This window comes from Myodes glareolus, chromosome 18 (assembly GCF_982192425.1).
Source record: "Myodes glareolus chromosome 18, mMyoGla1.1, whole genome shotgun sequence".
In the NCBI taxonomy this organism is placed as follows: Eukaryota; Metazoa; Chordata; class Mammalia; order Rodentia; family Cricetidae; genus Myodes; species Myodes glareolus.
This window is the reverse complement of record NC_142043.1, coordinates 68,938,167-68,965,903: the sequence shown is the minus strand read 5'-3', so window position 1 is coordinate 68,965,903 and position 27,737 is coordinate 68,938,167. Positions and strand designations below refer to the sequence as shown.

Here is a 27,737-nt window from a genome sequence, read left to right as displayed (position 1 = left end):
TGCCTGCCCTCCCATCCCGGGTAATCACTACAGGAAATCTTTATTGTATTTTTGTTATGTGTTGGTTCTTTAGCACCTATGAGAGTTTCTGGCACTGAATAAATATTTTAAATTAATTAACCAGGTATGACACTAAGAGTCATCTTTAGCGATTCAAGGAAATGTATTTTTGTAGTTCAAACCCTGCCTAATCTCAATTTCTAGGAATTAAAAGAAAATGTTAGTTTGGGAGCCGGAGAGGTGGCACAGGCTGCTCTTCCAGAGGATCTGGGGTTGATTCCAGAAACCCACAAGGCAGCTCACAACCATCTGTAGCTCCAGGGACAGGAGATTCAGCCCCTTCTTTGGTTCTACTTGTGCTGTACATGCATGTGGTACACAAACATATGTGCAGGCAAAATACTCATACATATAAAATGAAAATATTTTAAAAAATATTACTTTGTCGGAGAGTCTGGACAGAAGTCCTGTGAACTGTCATGCTAAGAGTTCACCAAATCTGGATGCAGTGCTTCCCCTCTGCACCTTGTGCTGTGAGTTCACCACATCTGGGTGCAGTGCTTCCCCTCTTCTATCTTCCAATAGAAGCCGATATTCCCCCTCATCAGTTACTCTGCAGCTCGGGTGTAATTACAGAAGAGGATGGAAGAACGCTACACCCAGGGTCAAGATATTTATACTTGGCATCGCTGATCAGGCTAGTTAGTGTGTTGACCTTGTTTCTTCATGGCTGTAATAAAACGGTGTATTGAATTATGTGATTTCCATATTAACACCCAGCTGGTTCCTGGGACAAGGTAAATATTAGCAAACACTAATTTTTAATTATATTGCATTGATCATTTCACCAACTGAAATTATTACAGATAAAGGAAATGTCTGTAAACCAGTTTCAGTAAAATTTAAAATTAATTGCAATGTGTGTTATTACTTTGGGACACTTTAAGAACTAACCACGCCCACCCCAGCCACTTTTGAACCTCCCCCCCCACCGCCATCTTCTCTTCTCTCTCTCTCGTGTGTGTGTGTGTGTGTGTGTGTGTGTCTTTGTTCTCTCTATGTTTGTCTATGTCTCCCTTTCTTTAAGTAATAAATGTCTAGTTTTATGTATAGCCTTATGTCCATTTACTCTGCCATCTACCACATCCAGCCACCTGACTCTGCCGCTCGCCCGGGGACCCTGTACTGCTCTGGCGGCAGCTTCTGCCTGGCTTGCAGGTCGCCCGGGCCATCCTAACATCATATTATTTTTTAAAAGAACAATAGTGTGCACTTCCAATGAATGACCCAAAATTAAAATCAAGAAAATGATTCTATTTACAATGGTTTTAAATTTAACAGAGGATGTGCTAAACTAAATAATACTTTAAGAGCTGCAGAATGCTATTGAAAGAAATTAAAATAAAAATTAACAGAAAGACACACCAAGCTCATGGACTGGAAGACCACACTGCTAACACAGGAATATCCCGAAAGATCTCTAATCAGTGTAACCTCCCGCAGAGTATCAAATGGATTATTAGTAGGTATTAAGCTGATTCCTAATTCACAGAGAATTGCAAAACAGTCAAGCAATTCTGTGGAAGAACACTGTTGAGATAAGGTCGGTCATATAGGATTTTTATACCCAGTGAGCATCCTGTAAGACAAAGCATATTGCTGTAGTTGTGTTGTGGAATGTTACTTTAACTTGGCAAAGATGTGTTACATTTGTTTATACTGTGGAATATTGCTGTAACTGTGTAAAAGTGTGTTACATTTGTTTCTGCTGCTTTTGTTAATGATGTAAAGATGTGTTACATTTGTTTGTTCTACATTTTAAGAAGTCTCCACTTCATGCTTTGGGAGCTGATTTGTGGCCCAAAAGAGGGAGCCTGGTGGGGCTGTTGCCTTCCCAGCAATCACAGCTGTGAACTGCTCTCAAACACCATATTTATGAATAGATTTGTTCTCGTGTTTTTATGTCTTCTGTGAAGATTGCTGTTTGAACAAAGATCATATAGTTTGCTGGGAGCTATAGATCCCTGACCCCTTGACTTTCTCTGCCTGCAGCTGCTCTGAGCAGGAGACCTTGATGACAGGCTGGTGGGCCTGCAGCTGAAAGATCCCAAGAGCTGGGCCTGGCTAAGGATCCCTATATCAGCTGCCCCTGAGCACAATAAAGTGGGGAATTTGGCATTCTTGTACCAAGGATGATCGGTGTCCGTGTCTCTCTCTGACTGTGTGTGCCTGTGATTTTGAGTCTCCAGGCTTAGTTCCCAGCCCACATACGGTCTTGTAGTGGTATGGGAGCTACAGGACTGGTCGGTTTTTACAATAGTTATCTAACTTTACATTGAGAATCTCAGAAAATAAATAATATATTTGATTCTTCCGAGGGGGCTGACCAGATGTGGGAAGTCGCTATTTAGTCAGGGCTGTGGTTGATGAGGAAGGATCTTGACATAAATGTTTGCATAAAGCACATCTCCCTGAGGCCATGACATTGTCTTAACTACTTTTCTTCCCAGCTAATAGGCAAGGCAGAGAGGCCTCATCAGCTGTCCCTGGCAGACTTGGTAGATGAGAAGACACACCCAAAGCTTCAGGGAGGGAACCAGTGCCCTTAACACCTGGGAGCAAAGAATAATTTTCAGAGGAAATATTCAGAATTAAGATGAGGTGAAAATGACATTTTTACCAAAAAGAAAACAGCAAATTATAAATAAGTGGAAGATATCAGAAACCTGGATGGGGAGATAATTCATAAAGTAAAAATAATAATTTTATATGTATTTATTGTGTGAGTGTGTATGAATGTGGCAGTCAGGGGACAACTTGCAGAAGTCAGTCTCTCCCTCCACCACATGGGTCCCAGAGACAGATCCCAGGCATGGTGGCAGGCACCTTCACCCACTGAGGCCTAAACTATTACACAGTGTCTGTTCTCTGCCTTTCTCCATTGCAGGGCTTCAGAGTTCCCTGGGTTAAGCACTCAAATCCACTGTCCAATTTTTTAACCATCTTTACTGCTATATTTTATATGCTTGTTCTCAGAACTGAAACAATCCCACTGTGATCCCACACAGACCTCACATTCTTGCAATTCCTCACAGAGGCAGACACAACCATCCCCCATCTGATGTGCACTGACTCATTATCCACAAGGAGAGACTCCATCCAGTCCTGCTGGGGTTTCTATACTTTCCTCCACAGAGAAGAAAAGTTCCAGTCTCAGGGCCAACTACAGAAACTTCCATTTGGACCCAGGTTAGTTGGACACTAACCCCACCTCTGCTTCTTGTGATCTGGGCTCAAGAATGATTGTTTGGATTTTGGTGAAACACAAAAGTGTTGTAGCCTCAAAGTGCATACTAGTTCAAAGCCAATCCGACTGAATTTCTATTCTGATTCCTTGTCTGCTCTATGAGAATGCTATCACACTGCCCGCAGCTGAGCGAAGCTGGACCTCAGGAGCCCCCAGCTGTGCTCCTGATGCTGTGTCAGAGCTGAGAGAGAGGAGCCCTTTGCTGTGCGTGAGGAGTTCACAGAAAAGGGAAGCCGGCCAAGGGTGTAGGTGATGGTTCCTGTGAGTAACATCTCTGGAGGCACTGGCTGGATGCTTTGCCATGTGTGGTGCCCACGAGAGGAAGTGTGGCATAAATTCCCCCAGGACCACGGTGCATCACAACTGCCTGCCTGGTGCATCACTCAGATCTTAGGCTCCCTGGGTAAAATGGAGAAGGGAAGGACATTAAGGATCCACCTCATGTGCCACATGAAGGTACTAATAGAGTAAAAGCACAGAGAGTCATCGTCATCATCATAGTCATTATTATTAATTACTGCGTCATTGGCCACTGTGATGGTTGTAGCTGCCAGGTAACCTTCCAATGCCTTCATTTCCTCCCTGTCTTGACAGAGGAGAACTGCTGTCTCTGGGAAGAAAGTCTCAGGGCCCATGAGCCACTGGAAGACTGGAATTCTCTGTACTGAGTGGGAATGGAGGGTTGTCCATTTGTGCTTTGGTTCTCTGTGGATGTGATCACTTTCAGAATGAGCTCCGGCACAGATCAAGGTTCATTCCTTCACCTACACCAATAACATAGCCCAGACTTCGTAGTTGACTTAAACTGTGATGATCTGACTCAGACCAGTGCTGTTGACTTGGGGGCTCATGGGTAGTTTAAAATCATTTATTTAGTTATTGTTACATGTAAGGGTGTTTTTGCCTGGTTGTATAACTGTGCACCATCTGTGTGCAGTACCTGAGGATGCCAGGAGAGGGTGTTGGATCCCCTGGAACTGGAGTAAATAGAAGGTTGTGAGCTGCCATGCGGATGCTGGGAACTAAACCAGGGTCCTCTGCAAGAGCAGTCAGGGCTTTAACTGTGGCTCCATCTCTCTCCCCTCACTGGCAGCTTAGTAAGCAGAACAGAGCTAACCTGGGTATCCTGGAACTCACTGGGACTGAATGGACACAAAAATGAAGTGCTTCCTGTATTCCCATGATGGAAGAGAGGTCACTTCAAGTGGTTCTTGTTTGCAGACACCTGTTCACTTCAGATGGTGTGTGCTAACTGGGTTCCAGAACTCAAAGGCAGCCCCTGTGCCCACATCCTCCTGCTGACCCTCACCTCATGTAGAGCCTTGACCCACACAAAGCCCTCAGAATTTTACACTCATGACTGAGTTCCATCCATGTCTTTCTGCCCAGCCCCAAACTCAGCCACCCCACTGCTGTCTATCCACACAGCTCACAACCTTCTATAACACCAGTTCTATGGGATTTGTAGCCCTGTTCTGAGTCAGATCCTCACAGTTTGAGTAAACCAGGAAGTCTGTGTTGTGTTAACAGTGGAGGTGAAGGCATGAACCCAGATGTATCCTTCAGTTTGTTCTGAAAGTGGACACGTCCATGCAGAATGAAAGCACTAATGGACAGTCATCCATTCCCACTCAGTACAGAGAATTCCACTCTTCTAGTGACTCCTCACCCCTGAGACTTTCTTTCTAGAGACAACAGTTCTCCTCTGTCAAGACTGTGAGAAAACGAAGACATTGGAATGTTACCTGCCAGCTGCAAACATCATGGTGACCAATGACGCAGTAATTAATGATAATGACTATGGTGGTGATGATGATGATGATGATGGTGGTGATGGTGGTGGTGATGATGATGATGATGATGGTGGTGGTGATAATGATGATGATGATGATGGTGATGATGATGGTGGTGATGATGATGGTGGTGATGGTGGTGGTGATGATGATGGTGATGATGATGATGATGGTTGTGATGGTGATGATGATGGCGACTCTCTTCTCTCTGCTTCTACTTTATTAATACCCTCATGTGCCATGTGAGATGGAACCTTAGTATTATTTCCTTTTTCCATTTTACCCAGGGATCCTAAGATCTGAGTGATGTGCCAGCCAGGCAGTTTTATGCACCGTGGTCCTGGGGAAATTCATGCCACACTTCCTCTCTTTGGAACCACACACGGCAAACCATCCGGCTGATTCCTCCAGAGAAATGAATCACAGGAATCGGCCACCTACACTCTTGGCCGACTTCCCTTTTCTGTGGACTCCTCACGTGCAGCAAAGGGCTCCTGTCTCTCAGCTCTGACACAGCATCAGGTGCATGGCTGGAAGATCCAGGTGGGTCCAGCATTGCTCAGCTGCAGGCAATATTAAAGTGTTCTCATTAAGTAGAAAAGTCTGTATGATAGGTGTGTTCTTCTGTTAATTTTTTAACTTCTTTCAATAGCGCTCTGCAGCTCTTAGAGTATTATTTAGTTTAGCACTTCCTCTGTTAAATGTGGAACCATTGTAAATGGAAACATTTTCTTGATTTCATTTTGGGTCATTCATTGGAAGTGCAGAGTGCAATTAATTTTAAATTTTCTTGTTTTTTTTTGGGGGGGGGTCGTTTTCACTTCCTCTTGATTATACACATTTCCTAGGAAAATTAATCTTTGCTCCCAGGTGTTAATGGCACCGCTCCCCTCCCTGCTGCTTTGGCTGTGACTTCTTGGCTACTGAGTCTGCCAGAGACAGCTGATATGGTCTCTCTGCCTTGCCTATTAACTGGGAAGAAAAGTAATTAAGACAATGTCATGGCCTCAGGGAGATGTGGTTTATGCAGATGTTTAAGTCGCTGGCCTTCCTCAACAACCACAGCAAATAGCCACTTCCCACACCGGGCAGCCCCTTTGCAAGAATCAAACATATTATTTATTTTCTGAGGCCCTCAATGTAAAGTTTAGATAGAGAAATGTGCTTTGTTCAACCCAACAATGTTCACACAAGACATAAAAGACAAGAGACTAAAGCTAATCATCACTACGGGTGTTGGAGCGCAGTTCCGAGCTGTGATTGCCGGAAAGGCAGCAATTCTACCAGGCTCTTTTTTTTAGGGCCACCAGCCAGCTCCCTAAGCGTGACATGGAGACTTCTTAAATGCAGAACAAACAGATGTAACACATCTTTACACAGTTACAGCAATATTCCACAGCATAAACAAATGCAACACATCTTTGGCAAGTTAAAGTAACATTCCACAACAGAACTACAGTAATTGATATACAGTATTTATCTAAAAAATTTCAATTTCTTTTACATTTTCCAGATTTGCGGCATACAGGCTTTGTAGTAAGACCTAATGATTCTCTGAATTTCCTCAGTGTCTGTTGTGATGTCCCCCTTTTCATTTCTAATCTTGTTAATTTTAGTGTTCTCTCTCTGCCTTTTGATTAGTTTGGATAGGCTTGTCAATCTTTCTTTTTGTTAATTTTTATTTTAACTTCTTTTAATAGCACTCTGTAGTTCTGTAGAGCATTACTTAGTTTAGCACTTCCTCTGATAAATGTGAAACCATTGTGAATGGAAACGTTTTCTTGATTTCATTTTTAGGTCATTCATTGGAAGTGCACAGTGAAATCAATTTTAAATTTTATTAAAAATGGTTTTCAGACATTTCCTTTTTCTCTAACAATTTCAGTTGGTGAAATGATCAATAGCAATATAATTAAAAAATTAGTGTTTGCTAATGTTTACCTTGTCCCAGGAACCAGCTGGGTGTTAACATGGAGATCATGTAATCCAACCACCAATTTTATTACAGCCATGAAGAAACAAGGTCAGCACACTAACCAGCATGACCAGCGATGCCGAGTGTAAACATCCTGACCCTGGGTGTAGTGTGCTTCCATCCTCTTCTGTAATTACACTTGGGCTGCAGAGTAACTGATGAGGGGGAATATCAGCTTCTATTGGAAGGTAGCAGAGGGGAAGCACTGCACCCAGATGCGGTGAGCTCACAGCACGAGGGTGCAGAGGGGAAGCACTGCATCCAGATGTGGTGAACTCACAGCACGAGGGTGCAGAAGGGAAGCACTGCATCCAGATGTGGTGAACTCACAGCACGAGGGTGCACAGGGGAAGCACTGCATCCAGATGTGGTGAACTCACAGCACGAGGGTGCACAGGGGAAGCACTGCATCCAGATGTGGTGAACTCACAGCACGAGGGTGCACAGGGGAAGCACTGCATCCAGATGTGGTGAGCTCACAGCACGAGGGTGCACAGGGGAAGCACTGCATCCAGATGTGGTGAACTCACAGCACGAGGGTGCAGGGGGGAAGCACTGCATCCAGATGTGGTGAGCTCACAGCACGAGGGTGCAGGGGGGAAGCACTGCATCCAGATGTGGTGAATTCACAGCACGAGGGTGCAGAGGGGAAGCACTGAACCCAGATGTGGTGAACTCACAGCACGAGGGTGCAGAGAACTTCTGTCCAGACACTGACAAACTAATATTTTTAAAAATTTATCTTCATTTTACATGTATGAGTGTTTTCCTTGCATATATGTTTGTGTACCACATGCATGTGCAGTCCAAGGAGACCCGAAGTTGGGGCTGTATCTCCTGTCACTGGACTCTCAGATGGCTGTGAACTGCCTGTGGGTTCCTAGAATCAACCCCGGGTCCTCTGGAAGAGCAGCCTGTGCTCTTAACCACTGAGCCATCTCTCCAGCTCCCCAAACAACATTTTTTTTCTAATTCCTAGAATTTGAGTTTATGTAGAACTTGGTTTGAAGTATAAAAAAATAATAAAAAAAACATTTCCTTGGCTTGCTAAAGATGATTCTTAATTTGATACCTGGTTAATTTTTAAAAAATATTTATTCATTGCCAGGAACTCTCATAGGTGCATAACATAGATCCAACACATAACAAAAACACAATAAAGATTTCTTGTGGTGATTACCCGGGATGGGAGGGCAGTCAGGGCTGGGCTGCCTTGCTAGGGCCCATGGTAACACGACTTCCCCTCACTTGCCCCGTGACAGTCAGGTGTGACCATGGAATTTTCCAGTTCCCACCTCATCCACCAGGTGCCAGTGCTTCCCTAGCAGGGAGCGCTGACATCACAGTCACTTGGTTCCCCTAGCACTGACCAGGGACTTTCCACAGATCATGAAGAATGTCCAGTGTCCTTTGTACTCCTGCTAATATCACACACGACATCCTCCCTCTCTGCTGGGCTTCACGACCAAGCTGTGGTCTCCCGCCTCTTGGCCCCGCAGATCTTCCTTCCCCCACTACACCAGCTGGTCAGCGATTCCCCCATCACCTGTCCATTTCCCGCTCCTGCACACTTGGTCTTCAAGACCTGCACCAGCTCTGACCTTCATAGCAGTCACATCTGCTGGAGACAAGTGATGCTGCTTCTCTCTCTATTCCTATTGGCCGAAGGAAAGCCTGCTGTCTGGAGGGAAGTTTCTGAATAGGTTTTTCTTTCTTAAAATGCATTGGTGCAGAAAATGCTGGACTACTTTCCCAAATAGGAACTAACTAGCCAGAACTGAGCCCCACCAGGTGGATTCTGTATTTGAGGGTGGGGGCCGTGGGGATCGCCTTTGGGGGGAAAAAAGAAAGCACGGGAAATGTGGAAGGAAGGAAGGAAGGCCCCATCTCAGATGACTCATTTTTCTCTATTCATCAAGTTATATTTTGTAGCACAATTATGAGAATATTGGCCACTCAATAAATCCAAACCCTCTGTTCCACCTGTGACACCTTGCTTTACAACTACCCTGGGACCCGGATGATTCCTGACTGATTCCCATGGTCTGCAGCTGCACAATTCATTACCTTTGCCACTTGGGTCTACTCTGTATATCTTCTTCATTTTTAAGGACGACAGGACTCTTCCTATAGCACGCCCCCGTGACTCCCCGTGAAATCGCTATGTTGTTGTTTCTTCTTTGTCCCCATCTGGTCCTTTAGTTGACTTGAAACACACTTGGTTTTTGTTGTTATTTATTTGTTTGTTGAGACAGGGTGTCCCAGGCTGGCCTCAAACTCACTACGTGGACAAGTTCACTACTTGAACTTCCGGTTCTCCTGCTCTCCCCTCCTCAGTGCTGGGCTGGCAGGTGTGTGCTAACATTCTTGGTTTCTGCAACACTGGGGATTCGAACCCGGGGCTTCCTGCATACTAGCCTAACACTCTACCTACTATCTCTCCAGCACACAGAGCTACAGTTTAAAAAGATTTATTGCTATTTATTTATTTAAAATTTTTATTGTTCTTGTGGTTTATACATGGTAAAACAACTTTGCCAGCTCTTAAAAACCCAAATCTGTACTCTTGCTTTACAAATAAATTTTTAAAAAACCATTGTAGCTCTCTCTGTCGTCACAGGGCATTACAGGGCTCTGGGGTCCCAGGAAACGAGATTTGCTGAGCCCAGTCACACCTGTGAGTCAATTGCCCAGAAAAATGTTTGCAGCACCAACACATTAAAAATTAATTTATGTGACGAAAGGAAAAACTTTATAAATGTCTTCATTGCTTTTCCTTTTCCCTTGAGATCCAGTCTAACTCGGTAGCCCTGAGTGACCATGAACTCCCAATAATCTTCCCACAGGCAGGGATGACCAGCGTGAGCCACCACACCATGCTTTTAGATGTCAGGATGTGCTTCTCCTCTTCCCACGAACTTCACACTGGGTAGTGGGACTTGCGGGGTTGTTACAGAGACTGAACTAGGTGATTGCCTCATGGGACCTACAGGTTTCATTTCTCTGCACTGTTCCTGCACTTCCTGCTGAGAGTCAGAAGGCTAGAGATGAGCCTCACTCACCCTCTGTTTCTCTCCTTTCATCTTCCCAGCTGAAATGAGAACCAGCCTCATCACCTCTTTCTCCTACTCTGTGCTGGATGGGGGTTTCCAGCCATAGCTGACGACCAAGCTCCCTGATTCCATACTTGACATTCACCCAACCCTTGAAGTGAAAAGTGGGGCATTTTGACAATCTACAGCTTCTCCCCATAACCCCAAGTATTAGACCTGCCTCCACCTTGGATCACATCAGTCGTCCCTGCTCTATCTCTTACTGGGGTCTCTAGAGCTGACTGACCATCCAGTTATTGTAACAGTTTCTTTGTGCAGACAAATATGCTGCTTCAGCTGCTGGTTGTACAGGAAAGAGACTGACACCACCAGGGGTTTTCACACATATGATTTTTATATGTATCTTGAAAACCTCATCTTGATAGGGATGTGAGTTATGAGTGTAATTATTTATCAAAACTTACTGAATAGTGTTTTTAAGACCTGTAAGGATGTTAGCAAAATAATAAACATTTCATGAAGATGCATAAAACTAGGTCTACTCTACAAACTATGCAAGGAGAAAACTATAACATTTTAAAGTTTGCCTGCATTTGCTTTTCTTTGATCTCTGAATATCGAGACACGTGAGGGAGGTTTATTCTTCAGGTTTTGCTGCATAGAGAATGATGAGCAGGGTGGTGGTGACGCACGCCTTTAATCCCAGCACTCGGGAGGCAGAGGCGGGTGGACCTCTGTGAGTTCAAGACCAGCCTGGTCTGCAGGACACCCAGGGCTACACAGTGAAACCTTTACTCAAAAAACAAAGCAAAACATAAAGACAACCAAATCTATAGAGCCTCCAGGACTTGGTTAGTATACTTAGTTATTTTTTTCACATAATTTAAGGCTTGCTTATTATTCCTATTGGTTTTCAGATTTACACTGTTAATTATGGAATGTCACTTATTTGACTGACATCATATTTCTATCTGAACCCTGGGCCAGGACTTCAGCTTTTCACGTCTCACTGAACACGGTAGAAAGTTTTGTTGTGGGCTTCCTATATGCTAGCTTTTGCTGGCTTCCTGACATGGCTGCCTTTGTCTGTACTGTGGCCCTATTCCTGTGAGTTCCAACAGCTTCTTCTTCCGGAGACAAGTGACGCTGCCCACACCTACTCCTCATTGGCTGAAGAGAATGCGTCCAGTGCCAGCTGATTTCACTTCAGCATAACTTCAGCTGAGGCTCTTGGCAATGACCCCGGTTAGCTTCTGTGGTTTGCTTCTGCTTCCTTGGTGGGGACAATACACTGGATGGGGAGTGAAGGGTGGGGAGAGAGTAGAGGGCCCAGCTGCAGTGCAAAGTCATTCTGTTGTCCTGACCCTGTCCTTAGAATTAACTCTTTATTACAGAGCCATAATTATTATCACTGTTATGGATAAAATAACAAATGGAAAAATTGTTTCCATAAAAGACAAAAAAAAAAACCAGAACCCTGAAAAAAATAAGCATTGTGGTAGTGGGGAAGCCTAATTATTTTACATGATCACTCTAGTCTGAGACTTGTGTGAATGTGTGTGAGTCTGTGTATGTGTGTGTGTGTGTGGGGGGGGGGGTGTTTACAATCACTTTTTACATTGAATCCTAGAAAACAGCCTCAACTTTATAAAAATTCATATAGATGTTCAATGCTTTAAAATATGTATTATAATTTATCCTTAAGAACATAGAAATCTTTTTCAGTCACCTAAAATTTTAATATTTTAATAATTCATTATATTCCTTATTAAACACACGAATTCAGATGTTTTGTAAGTGTTTAGTAGATACTTTCCCCCAATAACCAGGTGCCATTTCTATAGCCCTTCATAATGTCTGATTTTAGCACTGTTTGAACCCAATTTCTGCACAGTTTTCTTGTAATGGAAGCCTGGCTAGACAGGAGTGGGGTAGCTGAGTTTGGGGTTGGGCAGGGAGACATGGATAGGACTCAGTGATGGGTGTGTCCTTCTGAGGGCTTTGTCTGGGACAAGGTTCTACATGAGGTGAGAGTCACCGGGGGGTGTGGGCACAGGTGCTGCCTTTGAGCTCTGGGTCACACACAAGCTTTGGAACCTGGTTCCTTCCTTCCTTTCTTCCTTCCTCCCTTCCTCTCCTCCCCATCTCCCAGCCTTTCTTTTTTCCCCAAAGGTGGACTCCACGGCCCCACCCTCAAACCCAGAATCCACTTCGTGGGGTTCAGTTCTGGCTAATCTCTTTCTATTTGGGAAAGTAGTCCAGCGTTTTCTGCACTGATGCATTTTAAGAAAGAAAAACGTTTTTGGAAACTCCCATCCAGACAGCAGGCATTGCTTCAGCCAATAGGAATATAGAGAGATGTAGCATCATTTGTCTCTAGCAGATGTGACTGCTTTGAAGGTCTGAGCTGATGCAGGTCTTGAAGACCAAGTGTGCAGGAGAGGGACATGGGCAGGTGGTGGGGGAATCGCTGACCAATGGTGTAGTGGGGGAAGGAAGATCTGCGGAGTCCTAGAGGCAGGAGACCGCAGCTTGGGTCGAGAAGCCCAGCAGAGAGGGAGGATGTCGTATGTGATATGAGCAGTCGTGGAATGGACATGGGACATTCTTCATGATCTGCGGGAAGTCCCTGGTCAGTGTTAGGGGAAGGAAGTGACTGTGATGTCAGCACTTCCTGCTAGGGCTGCATTGGCACCTGGGTGGATGAGGTGAGAACTGGAAAAGTCCATGGTCACACCTGGCTGTCATGGGGCAAGTGAGGGGAAGTCGTGTTACTTAGGGTCCTAGCAAGGCAGCACTGCCTGCCTTCCCATTCCAGTTAATCACCGCAAAAAGTCTTTATTATTACTTTTTGGTCATCTATTGGATCTTTAGCCCATATGGCACTTCCTGACAGTGAATAAATATTTTTAACTAATTAGCCAGGTATGACGCTAAGAATCCAAGGAAATTTTTTTTTTTTTAAGTTCAAACCCAGTTCTGCCTAAACTCAAATTCTAGGAATTTTTTTTTAAAAAAATGTTATTTTGGGGAGAGGGGGAGAGAGAAGGGAAAAGGGAAGGATTGGGGAGAAGTTGGGGGAGTGGGAAGGTTGAAATGGAGGAAGGACAGAAATAGGATCAGGGAAGAAGATACCTACATTAAGGGAGCCATTTTAGGGTTGGCAAGAGACCTGGCTCTAGAGGGGACCTCAGGTGTCCATGGAGATGTCCCAAGCTAGATCCTTGGACAGCAGAGGAGAGGGTGCCTGAATTGGCCTTGTCCCATAGCCACACTGATAAATATCTCGAATATCACCATAGAACGTTCATCACCCGATGGATGGAGACAGAGACAGAGACCCACATCAGAGCACTGGACTGAGCTCCCAAGGTCCAGTTGAAGAGCAGAAGGAAGGAGAATATGAGCAATGAAGTCAGGACTGCGAGGGGTTGGTTCACCCACTGAGGCAGTGTGCCTGATCTAATGGGAGCTCACTAAATCCAGCTGGACTGGGAGTGAATGAGCATGTGATCAAACCGGACTCTCTGAATGTGGCTGACAATGGGGGTTGACTGAGAAGCCATTGATAAAGGCACTGGGACTTGTTTCTACTGCATGTACTGGCTTTTTGGGACCCTAGTCTATTTGGATGCATAGGCCTGGATGGAGGGGGGCCTTGAACTTCCCACAGGGCAGGGTACCCTGCCCTCTCTTAAGACTAGAGGGAGGGGGGGAGTGGGGGAGTGGGAGGGGAATGGGAGGAGGGGAGGAAGTGGAAATTTTTGAATGAAAAAATAAAAAAAGAAGTTAAAATAAAAATTAACAGAAAGACACACCAAGTTCATGGATTGGAAGACCAGATTGCTAACACAGTAATATCCCGAAAGATCTCTAATCAATGAAACCTCCAGTAGCATCTCAAATGGATTCTTAGTAGGTATTAAGCTGATTCTAAAATTCACAGAGAATTGCAAAACAGCCAAGCAATCCTGTAGAAGAACACTATTGTGTCATTGATATAAGGTTGGTCATATAGGATTCTTATACCCAGTGAGTGTCCTGCAAAAAATCATATTACTGTGGTTGTGTTGTGTAATATTGATTTAACTTGGCAGAGATGTGTTACACTTATTTATGCTGTGGAATATTGCCTTAACTGTGTAAAGGCATGCTACCTTTGTTTCTGCTGCTTTTGTTAATGATGTAAAGATGTGTTACATTTGTTTGTTCTGCATTTAAGAAGTCTCCATGTCATGCTCTGGGAGCTGGCTGGCAGGGAGGGGAGCGGTGCCATTAACACCTGGGAGCAAAGAATAATTTTCCTAGGAAATGCGTATATCAAGAGAAAGTGAAAAACAACATTTTACAAAAAAAAAAAATCAAAAGTAAGTGGGAAGATATCACTTACCTGGATGGAGGTATGATCCATAAAGTTAAAATAATGATTTTATATTCATTTATGTGTGTGTGCATGTATGTGGAGGTCAGAGGACACAGAGAGAAGTCAATCTCTCTGTCCACCACGTGTGTCCCAGAGTCAGAGCCCAGCCATGGTGGCAGGCACCTTCACCCACTGAGGCGTTGCCCTGATCCTATTTGGAGTCTCAGTTGGGCCTGAACGAAGCTTTGGCGCCTTGAGAATCCTCAGTTCAGGGCCAATGCATGCTGGAAGTGCCCAGGCGACCAGCGTCTATTTTCTGTCTCTCAGCTACAGGACTGCGAGATTCCCCGGGTTAAGCACTGAAATCCACTGTCCAATTCTTTTACAATTCTTTAGCCATCTTTACTGTTATATTTTATCTACTTGTCCTCAGAACTGAAAGAACGCCACTGTGATCCTACACAGACCTCACATTACTGTGATTCCTTGCAGCCACAGACATGAACATCCCCCATCTGATGAACACTGACTCAATGTCTACAAGGAGAGACTCCGTCGAGCCCTGCTGGGGTTTCTATACTTTCTTTCCCAGAGAAAGAAAGTTTCAGAAGGAAAGTTCCAGTCTCAGGCCAACTACAGAAAGTTCTAGTTGGACCCAGCTTGGGCTAAAACCCCGACTCTGCCTCCAGTGGTCTGGGCTCAAGAACTCTTTTTTTGTATTTTGATGAAACAAAAAATTGTTGTTAGTCTCAAAGTCCATTATAGTTCCAAGCAAATCTGACTGAATTTCTATTCTGATTCCTTGTCTACTCTATGAGAATGCTATCACACTGTCTGCAGCTGAGCCAAGATGGACCCACAGGAGCCCCCAGCTGTGCACCTGATGCTGTGTCAGAGCTGAGAGAGAGGAGCCCTTTGCTGCGCATGAGGAGTCCACAGAAAAGAGAAGTCGGCCAAGGGTGTAGGTGTAGGTGTAGGTGATGGTTCCTGTGAGTATCATCTCTGGAAGAATTGGCTGGATGCTTTGCCACGTGTGGGTCCCATTAGAGGAAGTGTAGCATAAATTCCCCCAGGACCACGGTGCATCACAACTGCCTGCCTGGTGCATCACTCAGATCTTAGGCTCTCTGGGTAAAATGGAGAAGGGAAGGACATTAAGGTTCCACCTCATGTGCCACATGAAGGTACTAATAGAGTAAAAGCAAAGAGAGTCGCCGTCATCATCGTAGTCATTATTATTAATTACTGCGTCATTGGTCACCGTGATGGTTGTAGCTGGCAGGTAACCTTCCAATGTCTTCATGTTCTAACTATCTTGGCAGAGGAGAACTGGTGTCCCTGGGAAGAAACTCTCAGGGGTCAGAAGACACTGGAAGACTGGAGTTCTCTGTTCTGAGTGGGAATGGATGGCTGTCCATTTGTGCTTTGGTTCTGAGTGGGTGTGTCCACTTTAAGAATGAGCTGCAGGACACATCTGGGTTCATGCCCTCACCTCCACTGTTAACAGAGCATAGACTTTCTGGTTGACTCAAACTGTGAGGATCTGACTCAGACCAATGCAGTTGACTTGGGGGTTCATCGGTAGTTTAAGATTGTTTATTTAGTTATTGTTATGTGTAAGGGTGTTTTGCCTGGTTGTATAACTGTGCACCATCTGTGTGTAGTACCTGAAGATGCCCTGGAACTGGAGTTACAGATGGTTGTGAGCTGCCATGTTGGTGCTGGGAACTGAACCAGGGTCCTCTGCAAGAGTGGTCATGCTTTTAACTGTGGCCCCACCTCTCTTCCCTCACTGGAAGAGAGGTCACTTCAAGTCCTTCTTGTTTACAGACACCGTCCTCTTCAGATGGTGTGTGCCAACCAGGTTCCAGTTCTTAACTGTGACCCAGATCTCAAAGGCAGCCCCTGTACCCACACACTCCTGCTGACCCTCACCTTGTGTAGAACCTCAGAAGGGCACACCCATCACTGAGTCCCATCCATGTCTCCCTGCCCAACCCCAAACTCAGGCACCCCACTGCTGTCTTACAAGGCTTCTATTACAAGAAAATTTTGTAGAAACTGCCCAAAGAATGCTAAAATCAGAGATTATGACGAACTATAGAAAGAACATCTAGTTATTTGGAGCGGGGGTGGGGGGGACTATTCTGTTAAACACATAGAAAGAAATTTGAATTCATGTGTTTAATAAGGAATATAATGAATTATTAAAATATTAAAATTTGGGGGGATTGATAAAGATTTGTATGTTCTTAAAGATATATAGAACGTGTAATTTTAAAGCATTCAACATCTACACGAATTTTTATGAAGCTGAGGCTGTTTGTTCTAGGAATCAATATGAAAAGTGATTACACACACACTCAACACAAGTCTAAGAATAGAGTGATTTTGTAAAATAGCCTTCCCCACTACCACATTGCTTAATTTTTTTCAGAGTTCTGGGTTTTTTTAATTGTTCTTATATGGAGACCATTTTTATCATTGTTTTATAATATCTGCAACAGTGATAATTATGGCTCTGTAATAAAGAGTTAATTCCAAGGACAGGGTCAGGACAACAGAGTGACTTTGCACTCTAGCTGGGCCCTCTGCTCTCTCCCCACCCCCTCGCTCCCCATCCAGTGTATCAGCCCCACCAAGGGAGCAGAAGCAAACCTCAGAAACTCACCGGGGTCACTGCCAAGAACCTCAGCTGAAGTTATGCTGAAGTGAAACCGGCTGGCACTGGACGCTTTCTCTTCAGCCAATGAGGAGCAGGTGTGGGCAACATCACTTGTCTCCGGAAGAAGATGCTGTTGGAACTCACAGGAACAGGGCCACAGTACAGACAAAGGCAGCCATGTCACAGAGCCAGCAAAAGCTGATGTATAGGAAATGTGTAACAAAGCTTTGTGATGTATTCCGTGAAAATACGTTAAAAATACATGGAAAGCTGAAGCCCTGGCCCAGGGTCCGGATAGAAATGATATCAGTCAAATAAAAAATTCCATAGTTAACAGCATAAATCTGGAAATGAACAGGAATGATAAATAGGCCTTAAAGTATATATAAGCCAACTAATCGTATGATTCCACACAGTCCTGCCTCCTTCAACAAAGTAGGAAATCCTAGCACTGGCGTCATCCATCACATCCTAGCGTCAGAGCCAGGCGCGGTAGCTGTAGGGACCTGCAATTCCACGTTCAAGAGCTGAAGCAGGAGGTTTCACGTCTGAGGTCAGCCTGGTGAGGCTGTTGCTTTGTTTTGTTTTGCTGTGTCGCAGTCATGGGTCTCACCCCACCACTCGGCTGAAGGCCCTCGCAGGTTTGCCCAGCTCTCCTTGTGCTGCAAATTCTGATGAACAAACCTGATGTTTCTGATGTTTAAAGATCAAAGAAAAGCTAACACAGCAAAACTTTTAAAAATATCATTTTCTCATTGCATGGTTTGTAAACCAGGCCTAGTTTTATGAAACTTTGTGAAATTTTTATTGTATTGATAACATTTGTAGAGGTCTTAAGAATACTATTCGGTAAGTTTTGACAAATAGTCTTGTAACTCATGCTCCTACAAAGATAGTATTTTTCTAGATACAGATAGAAATCTTATGTGTGGGGCAGACAGGAGCGATACTGTCTGGGGGAAATAGCAGAGGAGGAAAGTGGGGAGGGTGGGGACATGGCCAAGGTACACGACACACTTGTATTAAAGTGTGTTTGCAATCCTAATACTATGTACAAGGAATATGTTCCAATAACACTTTATTTAAAAGAGATGAGGGGCTGGCGAGAGGGCTCGGGGGTTAAGAGCTCTTATTGTTCTCGCAGAGGACCTGAACTCAGTTCCCAGCACCCTCCCTGGTGCTGCTGCATCAGTTGCCTGCAGCTCCAGGTCCAGGGGTTCAGGATCTCCTCTGGACTCTGGGCACCCGCATGCACACACCCACACACAGAGACACACAAGTACACATAAGTAAAAATGGAGAAATACTCTTCATGAACCTCACACAGAGTGCACTGTGGGCTGAGCTCATCTGACCACTATCCCAGTTTTACATTATAGACTAAGTGTGTCTGCTCTACAGTTTCATATAACATATATTTCCCCTTAAAAGATGCATTCATTTTTATTTACCTGTATGTGTTTGTGCCTACATGAGTTTATGTGCACCACACACATAGCGGTGCCAAGCAAGGCCAGGGGATGCCCTGAAGCTGGAGTTCCAGGCAGTTGTGGCCCCGTGTGGGTGCTGGGAAGACGCAGTTCCTCTGAAGCAGCAGTCAGTGCTCTTAACCTCTGAGCCAGCTCCCTGGCCCCATAGCTTGTCTTCTTATGCCCAACATTTTTTTTTCTTTTGTGTGTGTTCATCTTTGATTTTATTTTTAAAATTTATTTCTTAAATTTATTTATTTATACACATGTGTGCCAATTTTTCTAAATGTGCACATGTGTATACCTTACCCTCAGAGGTCAGAAGAGGACGTCAGATCTCAGCAGCCACATGTTAGCTCACAGCTACCTGGGACTCCAGCTGCAGGAGATCTGACTTACACAGTTTGTTTGTCCCCCTTTTCTCCACAGGGCGCTTTCCTATGGAGCTGACTGCAAGTTGGGCAGGGGACTTCATGGATGCAGCTTTCATGGGCCATGTGCGTGTGCGTGCGTGTGCGTGCGTGCGTGCGTGTGTGTGTGTGTGTGTGTGTGTCTGCCTCTGGGTCACCTTGTGCTTGTAAGCAACTCATCTCCCATGATCCTATCAGTAATTCTAAGAAACTTGTTGCTTCCCCAAGCTTGATTTGGTGGTATCATCTCAGTATGCTGTCTGTGTCCTGTTGAAGAACAGCATTTGCTCAGGTCTTTGCAGGAAGTCATACAACATCTAATAAGGTCTATTAACACCTTTAGGCAAAGATCAGCAGAGAAATCAAAGAGAAAGCTCACCAGGGGAAAACACGGGGCCTCTCTGGATATCAAAGGCAGTAAAGCCAGTGGGGATATATGCTAGGAAAGCTGTTGCAAGGAATTTGCTTACACAGATGTGGAGTGAACTAGCATGTCTGAGGGCCACTGGGCAGGAGGTCTTCAGGAGGGAAGAAGGGAACTTGTGCTGGCAGAGGCGACAGTGACTTCCCTTCTTCAAACAAGCCTCGGCTGGCTCTTAAGGCTTCCCAGCTGTAGCCAGCTCATCCCTATTGTTCAGGGTCTTCTCTTAACATCAACTGATTACAGAATTAATCACACCGCGGAATACCTACACTAATACCTGGGTTGGTGTTTGATTGAACAACAGGGGATCGTAACCCAGGCACTAAATCTGGTTCCTAAATTATCTACACGGAATTTTTCCTCATTCTAGCAACAAGTGGGGCAAGTAGGAAAACTCTGATTACCTTAATAAATTTGCCCAGAAGGAGGCAATCCCGCAGTGAGGCTAAGACTGAAGCAGCACCTAGGCAGGAGCTGGTGGCCCTGTCTCACCCCTCCACAGTCTCGCCATTGTGAAGACCAAGGGCTAACACATTAGTCTCATGAGGACAGAATGATCCTAGGTGATCCTAAATGATCATGAGCTTGTGACCTCCATAGAATGCAGAAAACTCAGTCTTCTATAAAGAATAGAATCCCCGAGGTCGCCTTGACTTTAATCCTCAATCCTCACATTTATCTGAAATATTCACACCAAAGGATAACAAATTTGGAAAACCCAGCAGTTTGGAGAACAACAATACTTTGTAAGTTACAAGAACACCTTTCAACATTTGACTGAACATTGTTACATTAAAAAATATTTTAAGAGTAATCGAACTAGACAGAACTTCCTTTTGTGTTCAGAGTCCCTAAACTTCCTTTAGATGTGGTCAGCACATCAACACACAGAGCACGAAGATTACTCAAAAGAAGGGGGAAATCTGGATAAACATCTTGCATTCCTGATGGCGGCTATGGGTCCCCAAGCCTCTGCATTCCGACAAGAAACATAAGGGGTTCTGAACAAAGATCCTCCCCATCCAGGTTTACACAAGTAGAAAGAGCAATGTCTTTGACCATCATTTGTGGGGACCCTTTGGATCGATGGTCAACTCATAATCTGAAGTGTTCAGTATACACTATGAAAAGAAATAAAGAAAAAAAAAACAGTCAGAGAAATGGCTGGGTGTGGGGGTTGGGAAAGTCCCAGGAAAGGAATAAATCCAGGGGAGACTTCCTGGACCATACAGTCCAGAAAATTCTGAATAACATCATTATTATCAAAGAGTTCACCCATCCATGAGGCTTTTCAGAAATTCCTTCCTCTCTTGCCAGCCACACACTCATGCACATGAGAAAGATTGGCGTGGAGCCTCCCTCCTTCCCAGGACATTCCCTCAGGTCCACTCTGAGCAGAGTCTGCAGTGGTCCTGGAGTTCCCCTTGCCTCCTCCAGGCCTCTCACTACAAACTCTGCACCTGGCAACTGCGACGTCATCACGATGGAATTTTATGATTGGCTCTGCCTGGATTTGGCTTTGTGTCAGACCTCACAATCTCTTCAAGATCCTCACAATCTCTTGAGGACACAGAACATCAGCTTCTGAGACCACCCCGGGAAGAGGATGATGCCCAGCAGAGCTCTGGTTCTGGGGATCCTCGCCCTGACCACCGTGCTCAGCCCCTGTGGGGGTGAAGATGACATTAAAGGTGAGTTGCACGGCTGAGAGATGCCTGGAGCTGGGAAATGGGAAGAGGAAGATACAAATTGACTGAGAAATAAATTCCCTATATTAGGCGGTCTAACAACTCTGTGGCCCAGTTTGTCTTCAGGAGTCTCTGTTGGCGAGCTGTGCTCACCAAGCCATGATTCTAATGGTGGGCCCAGTGAGGGAAGTGAGGAAGGCTCTGTGGTAGGTTGGGGTTGACTCAAAACTTGGGGGTGTTTCCACGAATGGATGATTTTTCATTACTAAAAACCCACGAAGTATTACTCTCAAATTTCTCTGAGAGTTTCTGGAGCCCTTTCATACCCATCTCCTGGAGTGTATCCTAAGGAAAACAGTTCCATGAATCATGTATACAAATGTACCGAAACCACTTCCCTTGTGTTGGGGTTTATACTCTCCATGCTAGGAACTGGCCCTGGCGGGAGGTGAGAGAAGGGGCCACCATTCTACAGGACAGCCCTCCTGAATCTTGGCTTCCTCATGTGCCATCTCACAAGTGACCACGGCAAATAAATATGTAGTTGTGCTTTAAAAACAGTGAAAACCAGGCTAGGCCTGCGAGGGCACGCCAAAACTCAGTGCTTAGGTGCTAAAGCAGGGGAATCATGAGCTCATGGACAGCCTGGGCTGCATAGTGAGACCTTGTCTCAAAAAAATGCTAATTTATTAGTAGATACCTTTAAATGTCAATTTTTCTTCCTTACTTCCATTCCATATGTAATTTCACTCTTTTCTAATAAAGTAAGAAATGTAGGCTGCCTATAACAGCAGTACAGACAAACACAAGATACACAAGCCTGTGGCCCTGCTGCCTGTGTTAGTCAACCCTCCACACTCTGCATAATTCCTGTCCTCTTCTGGAATCCCTTCTTAACTCTGCCATTTTACAGATGTTAATGGTAACTTTGTAAAACATCAGTTGAAAAGTTCAGTTTTTGTAAACAGAAAGTGAAAGGGATGGAGCAACCTTGTGAATCATGGCTGCTCTCATTTCAGTTCTGGGTGGTAGATGTCTCACCTGCTTCTCCAAGGAGTTTAATTCCTTTGTCCTCAGTTTGTTTCTTTGTTTCAGTGTCACACTAGAGTGCCCGAACTTGGTGCGAGCAGGCACAGTGAGCACAGTTCTGAGGAACAAATCTGAGGGGTTTTGTGAAAATATTCACATTTCTTTTGAGTTTAGAAGGTCTAAGATCTAAGATCTAGTTTAGTTTCAAGATCTAAGAAAATGTTTTGATTTTAATTCCGCCTATATTATATTTTTCTTATATATAGAATTCAGTCTTCAGTATTTTTATCAAGGAAGGTAAAGCTAAACCCATTGGTGCACAGGTCCTAATGCATGCCAGCTCATCACTGAACCTGACTTTCACATGGGTCTGCCACCTGCCAGTCATTCCCAGAGTCTCCGTGGGCCTCAAAAACTAGTAATAAGCATTCAGTGCCCCCTTTGTAAAGCTCTTGCTCAGCTAAGATGTGGATACTGAAACATAGACAAACTACTCCCTGCACCTAGGAAGTGTGCTCACTAGTGATGGATGCAGACCAAGGTCAGGAAGCAGAAAGCTATTGGAGGAACAGTGGACCCAGCTCAGGTCAAAATTGTAACAAGAGGCAGTGTGGTGTCCTCAGCAATGCTTGTGGCCCAGAACAAGAACCTGCTGAAGCAAATGTGGTACATCCATATTTGGAAAAGAAATCAAGATTTATTTCAACTGGATAAGAAAACTTCGAGGGGGAGGTATGAGGGGGGTTGATAAGACCAACAAAGATGGTCACATTAGGAAGGGAAGAGCCAGAGGAACTGGCTGGGGGTTGTAGTGTGGTTAGAAGTCTATTAGTTAAAATCAAGCAGAAACCTTCAGAGTAAGAAGGGTTTCAGCAAAATTAAAAGCAACAGCAACCTCGATTTCAAGGAGACCCCTGCAAACAGCAGGACCATGAGAGGATGGCATAGTTTGTTGGTGGAGTCTTGTTTATTCCCAGATGCCCAGACCAGATAATAGTCACTCAGAAACTGTATCATTTGAAATATTGTTTGGCCAATAGCTTAAGCCTATTTCTAGCTTACTCTTATATCTTAAATTAACGTATTTCTACTTATCTGTGTATTGCCAAGTGGCTGTGGTTTACTGGCAAGTTTCAGTGTGTCTGTCTCCAGTGGGTGGCTACATGGCTTCTCACTGACTCCACCTACTCTCTCCTCCTCTCTCTTCTTGAAACTCCCACCTTGACCTATTCTGCTAAGCCACTGGCCAAAACAGATTTATTCATTAACCAATAAAGGCAACACATAGACAGAAGGACTTCTCACACCAGTACTTAGTTTTGAATAGGAGTTGCTTGTGCAGAACACCAGACTGGAACCTGCCCACAGCATTCACAGCACAGTACATGTGCTCCATTTATCTTTCGACCCACCTCTCCTAGGCCCCACCAAGGGTGGTGACTGCAGAAACCAGGCCTGGCTGGCCAGTTACTCCTTACACAGCACCATGTCTGACATTTGTTGAAACCCAATAAATGAAGAAGGAAGAAAAGATCAAATACTAAATACTAAAACCTATGACTTGACAATAATGTTTATTTGGTGTCCTTTGGGTGAAATTGCTCTCTTGGTGGCCGTTCATTGTGGCATCTCACACATGCTCACTGTTGGAGGAAAAAGTTTTAATACACCATGAATCTGCAAGTGCATGTTAGTGTTGATTTGGAAAAATCTAAGTGGTAGGGATTGGCAGAAGCAGTTTCTATTTCTTTTATTCCAGAAGAAGTCAGAAAACTGTCCTGTGGATCCTCATGTGCAACATAATTTTTATATATTTTGTAATATTGTCTTGTTCCCTTTCTAAAGGATTCTATATGCTTTTTCTTTTGTTAAAAAAAATGAGAAAAGTTCCTTGTGTGGAAAATGTCTTCTTTTTATTTTTTTGAAGGAAAATACAAAAAAAATAACAGATGAAAGATCAATGAGACCCAAAACTTAGAAGAGAGCAAGCAGACCAACTGAATCTTTAGAAAGAACACTTTCTTCTTCCATTCAGTTGTGAGCTACTTGTTGTAAGCTGTCAATGTACCAAATACTGATCAAGGCACCAAAGATAGCAGAAATCAAACACAGGACATTCCACCATCATGTAGGCACATATCAGAGAGGAAAAACTGGACAGTAACCAACAAGGAGTGTTGGGGGGGAGTGGGTGATGGAAATGTACTCAAAAATTAAGTGAATGGGATTTACTATTGTTTTGTTTAATAACATTCCTTTTAAATTCTGTTTTCCATTTTTCTGCTATCCACCTAAATTTACCAGCCAACCATGTCGGCACCTTTGGTACAGTTGTCTATCAGTCTTATGGACCCAATGGCCAGTTCACATGTGAATTTGATGGAGATGAGTTGTTATATGTGGACTTGGATAAGAAGGAGACTGTCTGGAGGATTCCCGAGTTTGGCCAACTGACAAGCTTGGACCCACAAGGCGGACTCCAATATATAGCTACAGCAAAATTCAACTTGGACGCCCTGACCAAGATGTCGAATTCTACCCCAGCTACCAACAGTACGTGGTCAGCACCCTGCTCCTCACTTTCTTCCCTGGTGGGGGATGTGATCCATTGCTCTGTAAAACCCTCTCCTTTCCAAGAAACACCCAGATCTCATCCCTGAACCCTCATCCTCTCTTCTTAAAAATCAGATATTCCCTGTAATATAAAGCTCTTTATTCCCACAATGCACTCCTCAAATCTTTCATAGAGGCCTTGACAGACATCCTAACAGACTATAGAGAAGGACACAGGGATAAAGTGCAGAAAGGAAGCTTGGGCTCCTTGTCCATTATGTGGGCAAGTCTTAGCAAGGGGGCTGTCACCAGACAGTGCAGAATGTCAGGGAGAGAAACTCCCATTGTCCACTCACATCCAGGCCTTTTCCTTTCCAGAGGTTCCTGAGGTGACCATGTTCCCCAAGTCCCATGTGTTGCTGGGTCAGCCCAACACCCTTGTCTGCTTCGTGGACAACATCTTCCCTCCTGTGGTCAACATCACGTGGCTGAGAAACAGCAAGTCAGTCACAGAAGGCTTCTATGAAACCAATTTCCTCTCTAAGAGTGACCATTCCTTCCAAAAGATGTCCTACCTCACCTTCATCCCTTCTGACGATGACGTCTATGACTGCAAGGTGGAGCACTGGGGCCTGGAGGAGCCAGCACTGCAACACTGGGGTACGTGTGGGTTCTGCTTACTTCTGCATGTTCTTCTTCTTTGTCAGCTCTAGAACAGCCTGCCTTCTGGCTCTGGTGACCAAACTCATTTTCTACTCTTAAACAGTTTCTATGGTAGACTTCATGTTCTTCCACAAACCCAGCCCTAAAGTCTGTGGGTATTGACTTCCATCCTCACACGAGCCCTCTTACATACACATGTATGAACACATTACCTCCTGACTACAAAACTCAACTTTCCCAGAACCTGAAGTTCCAGCCCCCATGTCAGAGCTGACAGAGACTGTGGTCTGTGCCCTGGGGTTGTCCGTGGGCATCGTGGGCATCGTGGTGGGCACCATCTTCATCATTCAAGGCCTGCGATCAGGTGGCTCCTCCAGACACCCAGGACCATTATGAGTCACCCTGGAGAGGAAGGTAAGGGTTTGAGTTTCTGGGAGCTAAAGCCACCATACTGGTGGATCAGGGGAATGGAAGACGGGTGACAATGTGGTTGGAACATTGCTGGAGAATTGTGCAGTAGCGTGAACACAGCTCAGGACCTCGGGAACACATCCTTCTCCTGTCTGTTTTGTTGCAGGTGTGTGGTCCTCTCCAGGGCAGAAGTGGTGTGCTGGATGACCTGGATCAGTGTGTCTCCTGGTCCAATTCATCTTGTTCTTTGTCTTCCCCAAATGACCCCCATCTTGCTTTTCTCTTGGTCCTGAGGCTGACCCCTTCATAGCTCACATACTCTTGGAATTCTCCCCTGACCTGAGTTTTGTTTTTTGGCATCCTTCACATCACATCTACTGTAGACTCTCAGTGACCCTGATTCAGTAGCTGTACAAAACCAATAAATTACTTTTTATAAGTCAGTTGTTTTTCCATGTCTTTCATTTTGGAGCTTACTGGAGCTATGGCTGCATAATCCCATTCCAAGCAACACAGGAACAACCAAATACAGCTTCAGAATGTTTAAGTATCTTAGCCAAGGTTGAACTTTCTCTCTTCTTTAGTTTTAAGCCATGACCACTAGCATCTATCTCTAGTCAGGGTGTGAAATCTGCCTTGTTTAAGAAAATGCCAAGACATGGGGCAACACACCAGTAATCCCAGAACCCAAGGGACAGAGCAGGAAAGTCCTTACAAGTCTAAGGCCAATATGGCCTACACATATAGGAAAACCCTGTTGTTGTCCGAGGTTTCTGTCCTACCCAGTTCCCACAGTCATTAAGTCCCAAAGAAATCACACAGAGGTCTACATTAACTATAAACTGATTGGCCCCTTAGCTCAGGGTTCTTATTAACTCTCATAACTTATATTAGCCCATTATTCTTATCTATGTTAGCCACATGGCTCAGTACCTTTTTCAGCAAGGCAGTCACATCTTGCTTCTTCAGTGAATGGGCCAGGACTGTGGAGGAATGGGCTTCCTCCTTCCCAGAATTCTCCTGTTTTCATTGACCTGTCTCTACTTCCTGTCTGGTTGTCCTGCCTATACTTCTTGCCTGGCTACTGACCAATCAGCATTTATTAAAAATATAATTGACAGAATACAGACAACTGTCCCACACCACTTCCCCCTGTTTTTTTAAATAACAAGAACTCTGAATCTAATATCCTTTGTTTAGCTTTTCTCCTGACCATTAGCCATAACAACTTGGAACCAACATCCCAAACAAAGGAAAATATCCATAGTCCATTTTTTGGGGAATGTGGGTGTAGTATTCCAGGCTACTTCCTGCTGGTTGGGGGCACTGATAATCTTATGGATACCTAAAGAAAAATTAAAATTATGATCAAGTTCTGGCTGGAATATCCTGTGAGGCTTGATCATCTTAGGCAGCATCTTGAATCTGTCTGGATGTAGAATTCTGATATCTGGGCCATGTGTTCCTACCAGAGATTTCTCAGGTTGTGTTCCTTGATAAAACCTGATTTTTCTTAATTCAAAATAGATCCACAGCCTCTCATTTCCTGTGGAAACAAAAGCAAATCCTCTTCTCCAAAGTAACATACCTTTTGACTTCAATTTTGAAGTCAAGGTATTTTCAAAGTACCTATCTTAGAAGCTTTTATAAACAAATATCTTTTAGCAACTGCTGTTCCTTCCTCAGCATTCAAACAACTCAAAGAAAACATAGTAACATACAATATCCAGATTCTCTTTGTGTTTTACATCTTTACGCAGCTTTATTTAAACTCTATTTCTTTTATTTTTAATTTTTGGCTTTTTGAGACAGGGTCTCTGTGTATCCTTGTCCTAGAACTCATTCTGTAGACCAGGCTGTCCTTGAACTCACAGATATCTGCCTGTGTCTGCCTCCCAAGTGCTGGGATTAAAGGTGTGTGCCACCACACCCAG

General features: G+C 44.4%; 1 protein-coding gene across 1 annotated transcript; it reads left to right on the top strand.

Moving 5' to 3' along the window:
• Nucleotides 1-20,990: 20,990 nt before the first annotated feature.
• Nucleotides 20,991-26,246, top strand: LOC148119208 (H-2 class II histocompatibility antigen, A-S alpha chain-like). Its single transcript, XM_087898448.1, has 5 exons — nt 20,991-21,150; nt 24,481-24,729; nt 25,108-25,389; nt 25,634-25,806; nt 25,970-26,246. The coding sequence occupies exons 1-4, from the start codon at nt 21,066-21,068 to the stop codon at nt 25,786-25,788; spliced, it is 771 nt and encodes a 256-aa protein (XP_087754574.1). The 5' UTR covers nt 20,991-21,065; the 3' UTR covers nt 25,789-25,806; nt 25,970-26,246.
• Nucleotides 26,247-27,737: the final 1,491 nt, after the last annotated feature.